This window comes from Syngnathus acus, chromosome 24 (assembly GCF_901709675.1).
Source record: "Syngnathus acus chromosome 24, fSynAcu1.2, whole genome shotgun sequence".
Taxonomy (NCBI): domain Eukaryota; kingdom Metazoa; phylum Chordata; class Actinopteri; order Syngnathiformes; family Syngnathidae; genus Syngnathus; species Syngnathus acus.
This window is the reverse complement of record NC_051108.1, coordinates 2,520,714-2,530,437: the sequence shown is the minus strand read 5'-3', so window position 1 is coordinate 2,530,437 and position 9,724 is coordinate 2,520,714. Positions and strand designations below refer to the sequence as shown.

The following is a 9,724-nucleotide window of genomic DNA, read 5'->3' as shown; positions in this document are numbered from 1 at the left end:
GAGTTACCAAACTTCCTCTTGATGCCATTAAAAAAAAAAAAAAAATAAGAAAGTGAAAATGGTAACGTATAGCGCCCCCTGCAGGAGTAAAAATCAAAAGTGGCATTTTGCTAGATTATGTATATTTGGCACACTTATTTGTTTCTAATATTTTGCCCCACTGACAAATATAATTGAGGTTACAAAAATAGTCTTTCTCAAAATGACCTAATTGTGGCCATCCCTGCTTGAGTGGCCTGCATAGCACGTTACTCATGTTTATCCCACATCATTTATTCATGTCCAACTGACACCTGACTCGCTGTTCACCAAATTAACCGTTGAAATGTTTCTCTCTCGCTCCAACGTGTTTTTTAAAAATGTTTTAATGTTCTTGCGAAATACTTGAATAGCAGGAAATGGATCAGTTTTCTACTTAAGCATGACTACATCAGGCTTACAATTTAGTAAGAGCTCAGGGAAAGCACTCGAAATGAAAGCATCATAAGCGGAAAGTGAACCTTTCGAGCATTCGTTCATCCACTGAGAGGTTTCTTTTTTTTTCCTCTCTATCACCCTTGTGACACATTTATCCAGTAAAAGCCATTTGTCACACTCTGGCTACTGCAGCGTGTGTTGACTCAGTCATCCTTTTGTGAGCTACTTGAGCACTCAGCAGAATTCAAACATCTGGCAAGCCCAAACAATCAAAATGTTGTCTGCTGTAGCTTTTGTTATTACCGCACTCTCTCCTCCATTTTGAATTCATATTTTAGAACGACAATTTCCTCGAAAGGCATCTTTTCATATCTTGACTTCGACTCCATAATCTTTCGAGGTATCGTTTTGGAGGATGGCTCAAATGTTCTCTTCCGGTGTGATCGGTGACTCACACAGCAGGTCGTCTTCTCCCAATGAGTTGTGCTCAAAGGTGATAAAGTTTGGGATGTTGAAGTGGGGCAAGAAGTCCGTTTCTGTCTTCCGCTCATCTAAGCGCTCCTCCTGTTGAGGCACCGCACAGGTGGTACCTCCGGTCCCGTTGAAGGTCCCCCGTGATCCGTTGGGCTTCGCTTTGGGCTTTTGCCACCGCTTTGCCTCTTCACCGTCACTGATGTAGGAATTAAAGTAGGGGCAGGATTCCTCCAGAAAGGGACGAGGAACTGTTATGTCGTCGGTGTCGTCTTTCTGACTGATGATGTTCACGAGACCGTTGCCTGGACCGGGCAGGTTCTCGGTGTCTGTACTTCTAGGGAGAAAGGAAATGACTGCAGCACTTGTTGCATGTTTTGCAGTAAATTGCACTCATTATTGCAATTTGTATTTTTATTTTTTTAAATGCCATAAAAACACTCGAACGTTTGGTAAGAGAAGGGAAATTGTGCGATACTCACTCTTGCAGTGGCGCTCCTGTCTTTGTGAGCAACGTGAGCACGAAAAACATGAAAATGACGAACACTGCAAGTCCAACCCAGAAGCCGATTACAATGGAGTCTGCAATGAAAGGGGGAGAGAAAAAAAATCAAACATGACCACCCTTAAATGGATTTGTCGTCGTTCTGAAGTTTGAATTCTACAATATGAGCGCAGCGCCATATTTGTGACCATTATTGGTTTACGCCCCGTGCGTAAAACCTAATTCACCAACCAACCGCCGGGTTATTGACTCTTTGATGAACGTGAGAAGATGAATTTGACATGCCAAACTTACATCTGTGTGCTTTGAGTCCCTCAAAAGAGACGGGCTCCTCGTCGTAGTATTCATATTGCCACTCGTAGTCACTGCGCCGCGCGCTGCTTTGGCTCCGGTTGTGCAAGCTCATGTCATCCAATCTTGTCACGGGTGACGCAATTACGTCAAATCAACAAGCTCAGAAATTAACCTTCTTCTTTATGGAAGTAATTTAGGGCTTATGATTGCAAATTCTCCACCCCTCTTATTGTGCATGGAAGCACCTCGGTGCGCATCCTCGGTTGCCACCTCACAACCACTCTTCAGTTGAGGATCAAATTTGAGCGGAGCATCCAACAAAGCCGTTCACATCATTTGAAATTGCGCGTAAATAAGGTTGGAGGTGTCAGTCCGATGAATCCCCAAAGGCAGAAATGTACCGCTGCGTAGTTATTGGTGCAAATCATCGTAATCATACAATCGCGCCCTCTATTGGCATTGAGTGGGAACGTTTTTAATCTGAAAAGAATGTTGTTTTCCCCAGGTGATATTATTCATGATAAAATCAGCCAATTGAAAAAAACGAACTTATTTTTTACCACGGGTCACATTTACTAGAGCAGTGATGTAGGCTAATTAACTTAGCCTAAAGAGAGAAAAATTATTCACACCCAATTGGTTTCAGTGTCAAATCGTGGTTGCTCAACTTGGGTTAACAAAAAAAATAGATAGTTTAAACGGGAAATAAACACCACTGCCTTTGACAGACTGATTAAAACATTTTTAAAATCTCTGCTGCACTTCTGTAGCCTTGGCAAAGTGGCTCTGACTCATCACTGCAGCATAAAGGCGAGTGGCCATGGAGTCACTGAATTAACTTTTTATTCCGCAAAGTGATGAGTTCATGTAGATTTTTTCCCCCCTCTACTCCTAATTTAGTTATTTTGTTTTTGTTGCCATCTTTATAGATCATAGTTGCAGGGACTGCTCTGTTTAAATTCTAATTCTGGTTGCTGCTGTACATTGTGTGTTTTTATTCGATTTCTTCCAATGCCTGCAAATGGTAGTGCATCCTATTTTCTGGTTTCCACGGTAACAGTCAGGACCTCAATTAAAAGGATGCTACTGGAGGCCTGGCTGGCAAGCTCTTGAGTGCCTACATGTACTTGTCAGCTGTGCAAGTGAAGCATCATAACAACGTGACCTGCTTGCTTGTTAGCTTGATGTTGTCTCGACCCCGATCTTGTTTTGTCATATTCAGCATACGTCCCACTTGAGACAACTGACAAAATGTGCAAAGCGGGGCCAAAAGGCCAACCTCACTCAACATTTGAGAATTCACTTCCATCTGGCTCGACGTCTTTGTCCAACTTGTCCCCCATTTGTGTGTTGTGTCATGAACAAAATGGCATTTCTTCTCCATTTCTGCATTTGCTCTCGTTTACGCACGAGGCCCCGCTTTAGCCCGCAAATGTTGTTTTGTGTACGCAAGGCTGACGCATGCCGTCATCCCCTGCACTTCTTCCATCATTCAAACAGCGGGGACTGACGGGATGACATGTTTTCACACCAACACACAAATGGCTAGCTAGCTAGCTTGTAGCCTAACTAGCTTTTTTTGGTACGTATTCTCCATTGACGTAACACCCCCCAAAGCAGATGACAGTCTTTCGATTTATTCCCATTTAATTATAAATGATCCCATCTGACACATCTATGGGAAACCAAGAGAGCTCTCGCAGTTACACATTCATATTGTTCAGTTTCTGTTTTTCCCAGATAGCTTTCAGTTTTGAAGGTTGCTGTCGATTTTTCTCCCCCCTGTCTTTGTACTCTATCATTCTGCTATTCAGTTAGCATCGAACGGGGCAAACCTTTCAAATTAGCCCCCAGAACAGTCTACAAAGGAGTGCAAAATGAAATGGCATTTAAAATCTAAAATAATATTTTAATAAATTACCAAAAATTCTTCACTTGAGGTGGATCCCATGTTTTTTTTTTTTTAATTAACATTCATCTTGTGCTGTTTTTTGTTTTTGTTTTGAAGTCACTTATAAAGACACACTCCTCACCATGGGACCTGTAGCAAATGTGGCAACCATTACCTCTCACTGAGGTTTATTTACCCATCAATCAAGTCCAATCCCAGCATGTAGCTTTGCACTGCCCCCTACTGATACACACTGGGACAGAATTCCACCCCAAATGGGACTAATTAAATCAGTAGATTAGCGATTGTTTTTATTTGTCAAACGGCTTTGTATTTATCCTAAATGTCATTATAGGCTAATGAAGTGTGGATGTGTGTGTGTGTGTGTGTGTGTGTGTGTGTGTGTGTGTGTGTGTGTGTGTGTGTGTCACACTTTGGCGAAAAAGTTTTTCTTACACCCAAGTTAGAATTAGAAAATAACAATTTGTAGTGGTTTGCTGAATACGTTTTGTATTTATCTTTAATGCAAAAGTTCCTGGAGATAAAACCAATTCCTACTTGAACGTTACGCAATGTTTGATATGCTTTTCAATGCACTCAAATCCTTAAGTAATATTTATGACCTGTGATGAAACTCTTCCCAGTTTGTTTACACTCGAATGCAGTTCATCAATATATTTTAAAAGTCTTGCTGAAAGGTTGACGCGTGTCAACTTCTTCTCACCCCCCTCCTCTGATCACCCACGCAGCGGGGGGCTGTCAGGAGCGGCGCGTGTATCTTTGCACTTTTCAACCCAAATGCTTTTACGCGTAATATGGTGAGCTTTTTAATGCGTCGAAACGCGTTCAAAATAATAATAATTTCTAAACACGTCCTGGGAAGTGTCAGATTTGGATTGCGACTTTGAGATTTTATCGCTGCTTTAGTTCTTCTTTTGACGCACGTAGTTTGTGACACTCTCAGTCTTGAGAGCGTGGACGATTTGTTTGATACGACGTAAAATGGAATCGCAAACAATTTAAAATGTCCCAAAGTAAAGCAAGTTTGGCCCATATGTTCGGAGTTTGCTCATGTGTGATTTCACACCTCCGCACCGTGGCGCATGGAGACACTTGGCGACGCGTCAAAAGTCCAATTTGGCGCTCGGCTCGAGCAGCCTGTTAAATAGCTGCATCCGCTTCATGACGCACCCACTTTGCAACATCGCGACTTCTCGACGGGACGAACTCGGCTCGGACCGCCAGCGGCATCTTCGCTCTTCTTTGCAAACATGAACGCTCGCGGTGGATTTAATCTTTTGGTGCCTCACGACAACGACGCGAACCAAGCGTCCAACATGTGGAGACCTTGGATTAGAACCGAGACGACAACTTCCATACTTATGGTAAATTTGACTTCATTGCACATTCGTGAATATATTTTGCACGGATGGAAAAGTCTAATGAAGACCTTCAACTTTCAGGCTCCTTTCAATCCTGCTGAAGCGCAACCCAAACCAGCCCTTTTCGTTCATCCAGTCAAGTAATTTTTTATTTTTTTTTTACATCTCAGTAAATTTTTAAATAATTATATTTTAAACTATTTTAATCTAATGAATTTATTTTTTATGCTCCAACGGTGTTTTCATTTTTTTTTTGTCCTCCATATCATTTTTTAAAGGTTGTACTGGCCCAAAACCAAATGCTTTGATTATCTGTACCGGGAAGCCGAGATACTCCTTCGGAACTACCCGGTCCAAGCCACCATCTGCCCCTGTGAAGACTCTTCCTCCAGTGAAGAAGATACAGAGGAAAACGAGGATGATGAAGATGAGGAAGAGGAGGAAGAAGTGCTGATAGAGATGCCAAAGGAGCTCAACTAACATTTCCAATGATGCGCATAGTGTGTTAATATATTTCCTATTCCTATTTATTGCTGTAAATAATTGTATATAGCCCATTACTCATTTTTTATACCACAACAAAAAAAGTTTATTATTGCTTTTAAATTATTTTGTCAACTACCTCTTTTGTATTTTGTGCACCCTGCAATAAAATATGTTGAAATGAACCTCATTTTCTTGTTTTGTGTTCTGAATTAAGTTTAGTGAAATGTATATTTAGCAACTTAGCACATTCCAATTTCTTTCCCTAACGGCTCACAAGAAGCATCTTTCCCATGCAACGATAAGTGCAAGGTCGTAAAAAACGTCCCACTTCCTCTGCAGAGTCGCCTGAGGTGCGCATGGTGCGTGACAAAATGGAGGTGTCAGCCTTCACAGGAAAGTCTGTAACATGTGGGCTGGTGTCCAACTGCACTGCATTTTTTTCTAATATTAAAATATAACTTGATATATTAGAATAAAATAGAATAGAACTTTGTCTGTTTCAAGATAAAAACCGAATTTCAATCTGTGGCTCCCGGGCTGCATCGGGCCCGTCGGTTGTTTATTTTGGGTCCACAAACTTTTAAGGCCTTTTCACTCAGTAGTGTACGGTTGATTCCGGATTTACGTCTGAATATAAATACATTTAGAATATATTTGTATTTTCTCTCAAATGCGTGACGTTAAATCCCCAATTTAACTTGCCGCTTAGTTTCAAGGCTGCAAGCGTATCAAGCTAAAAGGTGCAAATGAAAGCGACCGGTGGCTCAACATTTTTAAATCATGATGCTCTGATAACCTCTTCAACTTAAAACTGCCTGCCTGGAACTTTCCCAGGCTTGGGTGTCAGACTTTTAATGCTATCAGCACTGTCACCTACTTGGGTGTGAAACCTCCGCAGTTAAATATAAAACCAAGCACTGATGCCCTGGCTGATGAACCTTTAGCCTTTTAATGCACTTGTGTCAAGCTCTGTTAATTTTTTTTTTTTTGTTGATCATTCTTTTTGCCACTTCTTGGCTCAATGAAAAATTACAAATAGTGAGCATTGACTCAATCCCAGCGTGACATTGAGACCCCGAGTGGACTTTGCACCATTCTCACCCTTGCGGCACATGCTGCTCAAGGGTGGGTGTAAATTAGGAAGGTGTGAGCAAGACACACCTAAGGGTGCCCGGACCCCCCACTCCACACTCTCCGGCCCCTTGTTTGACCTCTGGGGACGAATACCATACCTCTAAATAAACCCCCGCATTTCTATTTACTAGTGTGTGAACATAGTTTTGTCTCGATTGTCATTAGCAGAACTTACATGAAGCTCTTAGATGATCATTCTTGAAAACTTCAGTGTATTTAAGATTGAGATCATTTGAGTGACGGCCCGCTCCAGTGAACTCTGTGACCGAGCCTAGCGGTGCGAGCAGTGACACTCGCAGAGGTGACAAAGTGTGACCCAGATGAGTCCAAGACTGAAGCCGGTGGAGATGCTTCTCGCGCTCGCACCTTTTGGTTTTATGTCTGAGGTCGCCGCTTTGGAATGTTTGCACGCTTTTGTTCGCGCCAGTAGATTCAGTCATGAGAAGATCATGGAAAGTGCATGTGGTGCTAATGGTTAGCACATCTGCCTCATAGTTACAAAATTCTGGTTCAGGTCCAGATGCATAGAAGATTAAAATATTTGTTTTTCCTATGACTTGACTTTGATGCAATGCATAAAACTACTGAAGAGCATATCTGATGATTTGATGAAGCAACTAAATGAAGTTGTATTTGTGGCTGTGTGATGTAACCTTCTAGTGTGTCCACTTGGGGGCAGTGTTGCACTTTTACACTTGGCAGGTGTCCCCCGAACTATTTACTAACAGAAATGATATATTTTGAAAATTGACTTCTTTGAAAGTATTGAATGAATACAAGCTGTTTGATAAGAATATAAAAAAAAAAAAATCATTTAAACACCGGCAACCTTAATGTCCTTTTTTTCAGTGCAATAATGTTTCAGGGTGTCCATTTTATGGCTGAGCACTATTAAATGATACAAACAAGACTTTACCAAAGAGACATAGCCTCCATTTAACGACTTACTCTCTTTGAGATGCGTCGACTAGAGATAATTACAATTTCGGCAACATTTGCTAGGTGATTACCTCATAATCCCCAATTTCATTTGATAAGTCACGCATTGATTTAACAGCGACTTGGAGCTAATGGAGTAGCTCGCGCCGCCGCCACAGTGATTTGTATGCCGGGGCGAAAGGACAACGGCGGATTGAAGGCAGAAAAACAGACGCTCGCCATCGCCTTCCGCTCGGTTAGCAATGAAAGACGAGCTCTAATCAAAGCGGGCCCGGTCCAAACAGTAAATCAACGCTGATACAATGGCGCGTGGTGTCGCTTGGAATCGTCCCTCTTACATAAAAAGCTGTTTATTTTTTTTATAGCGGCTCCCGCTGCAAGGCAGGCAAAGGGGAGGGATGGTATGATAAAAACGGAGGGGAGAGACGAGGCCTGCTTTGTATTCACCTGCGTCTCTGGATCAATAAAAGATAATTTGGGCTGATTCCTCCCCGTAGGCCTCTTAGCAGACGGGAGGGGAAGAGGGGTCAGCCGTTGCCGGGCTGCCAGGAGCTGGAATAACTTAAAAACACAGCGCAAATTACTGGCCTCTTGTTTGACTATCTCTCATTCGGCTTTTCGCTCTGCCGGGAGAAGCCGCGTGAGGCGAAGTCCTCTCCCTAATGGGATTGGAGGAAAAAAGGAAATTCTTTACAGAATACCGTCGCTCGCTAGTAAAAAGCAGAATCTGTACAGTTGATTTTTTGGAACGTAGAATTTAGTAGAATAAAATGTTTTTTTACTTGCGCTCGTCAGCACTTTCGATTTAATATTCCGTGCCGCTGGTATTTTCCGATGACATAATTTTCTTCCCACTTTGGAACTTGCCTAAGCTGCCCCAAAAACAATTGAAAGACTGCTTTAAATTCCCACGAGGGGGACCGTGTGTTCCGAGATGTTTGGATTCACAGGTCAGGCCTCGTAAATTACCAAAGAATCAGGTTGAAGGCAGGGAACTAACACCAGTACTTGCTAGACTGAAAACAAATTTAGTCACCCCCGAGGTGTGATTTTCTTTTTTGGCCTTCTCAATCAGTCAGTCCCCACTCGGAATCAGACACTATTAGCCAAGAACTTGTAAGCGCTTCCATCCCTTTTAGCAAATTCCTTCATCCCAAAAACCATTTTTTTTGTCCTGACAGTGGGGGGGGGGGGGGGGGAGGTTTTGGCGTTGGCTTATAGGCATGGAGGTTGCCGTCCATCACGGAGGGTCGCCAGTCTGAGGGGAATGCGGCATGTCAGGGGTGCGAAGGAGGTCCCCGGGGAGAGCCCAAAACCACTTTTCGGCCTGATTTTTGCTGCACCTGTGGCGTCCGCCATCAAAGTTACACAGGTGTAGTTTGTATGCCAGCATGCTCACTGTTTGATTAGTGGGGGCATAGGTGGGACCTTGTATGTTACCGGACCCCCTTAAAGTCAACTTTTTTTTTTTTTTTTTTTTATAGAGAGGCTTGTGATTTCTGTCACTGGGCCAAAATGCTAAGGAAAGAAATCCAGTGGTGTTATTTATGTCACAGTGAATCCAAGTTTCTGTGCTAGCTTAATGCTAACAGAACGTAAAATTCTATTGCTATGTCCATAATCAAAAACCTCAAACCTGAAGACAAACGGTGAAGCAACACATGTAGACAGTAAACAATATCAGGCATATTTTATAAAAAAAATATCTCCGTAAAAAAATGAGCAATAGCAGCATCCGTGTAAAGATTCACATGACAAAGTTTTAAAAAGGTCCAATTGAAGAACCGTGTAAATGATTACAAATAAAATTTAATTTTCTTCCAGTAAGGTTAAAATCTTAGGCTAAGGATATCTGTTTTTTTTCCCCCCAACAGTCATCTCTGGAGTGACCACCAAACACTAATTCCACCCAACTCTTCAGATAGACAGAATTAGTGTTCATAAATCAACAGTAACACACACCGGCGGTTCAAAAAGTCCTTTTTCAATTAGCTCTTTGATGAAAAAATAACTGCATGATTAAGAAACACCTCAGAAATCTGATTAATGCTTCAGCTATTATATTTCAGCATCAGTCATTTTTTTCCGGCCGCCGCACGTATTAATAGTTTGACGCGAAGGTGGGTGCTGTTTGAGGCCGGCGAGTCATTTCCATTCTCGTAGGCCGATCTAATCAACATATCGTATTAGCATTCACATGAAAAC

General features: G+C 42.2%; 2 protein-coding genes across 3 annotated transcripts; one reads left to right on the top strand and one right to left on the bottom strand.

Annotated features, from left to right (window-relative positions):
* Positions 1-490: 490 nt before the first annotated feature.
* Positions 491-2,113, bottom strand: LOC119118281 (melanocortin-2 receptor accessory protein 2A-like). Of its 2 annotated transcripts, none has more exons than XM_037245170.1 (3): positions 1,688-2,113; positions 1,371-1,470; positions 491-1,225 (listed from the first exon to the last, which is right to left on the bottom strand). In XM_037245170.1, the coding sequence occupies exons 1-3, from the start codon at positions 1,797-1,799 to the stop codon at positions 838-840; spliced, it is 600 nt and encodes a 199-aa protein (XP_037101065.1). In that variant the 5' UTR covers positions 1,800-2,113; the 3' UTR covers positions 491-837. The 2 variants fall into 2 exon arrangements, with proteins under 2 accessions (XP_037101065.1, XP_037101066.1); XM_037245171.1 differs by having other exon boundaries at positions 491-1,222.
* A 2,242-nt stretch (positions 2,114-4,355) lies between these two features.
* LOC119117982 (protein ripply2-like) lies at positions 4,356-5,531 on the top strand. Its single transcript, XM_037244655.1, has 2 exons — positions 4,356-5,100; positions 5,239-5,531. The coding sequence occupies exons 1-2, from the start codon at positions 4,850-4,852 to the stop codon at positions 5,438-5,440; spliced, it is 453 nt and encodes a 150-aa protein (XP_037100550.1). The 5' UTR covers positions 4,356-4,849; the 3' UTR covers positions 5,441-5,531.
* The last annotated feature ends 4,193 nt before the right edge of the window (positions 5,532-9,724 follow it).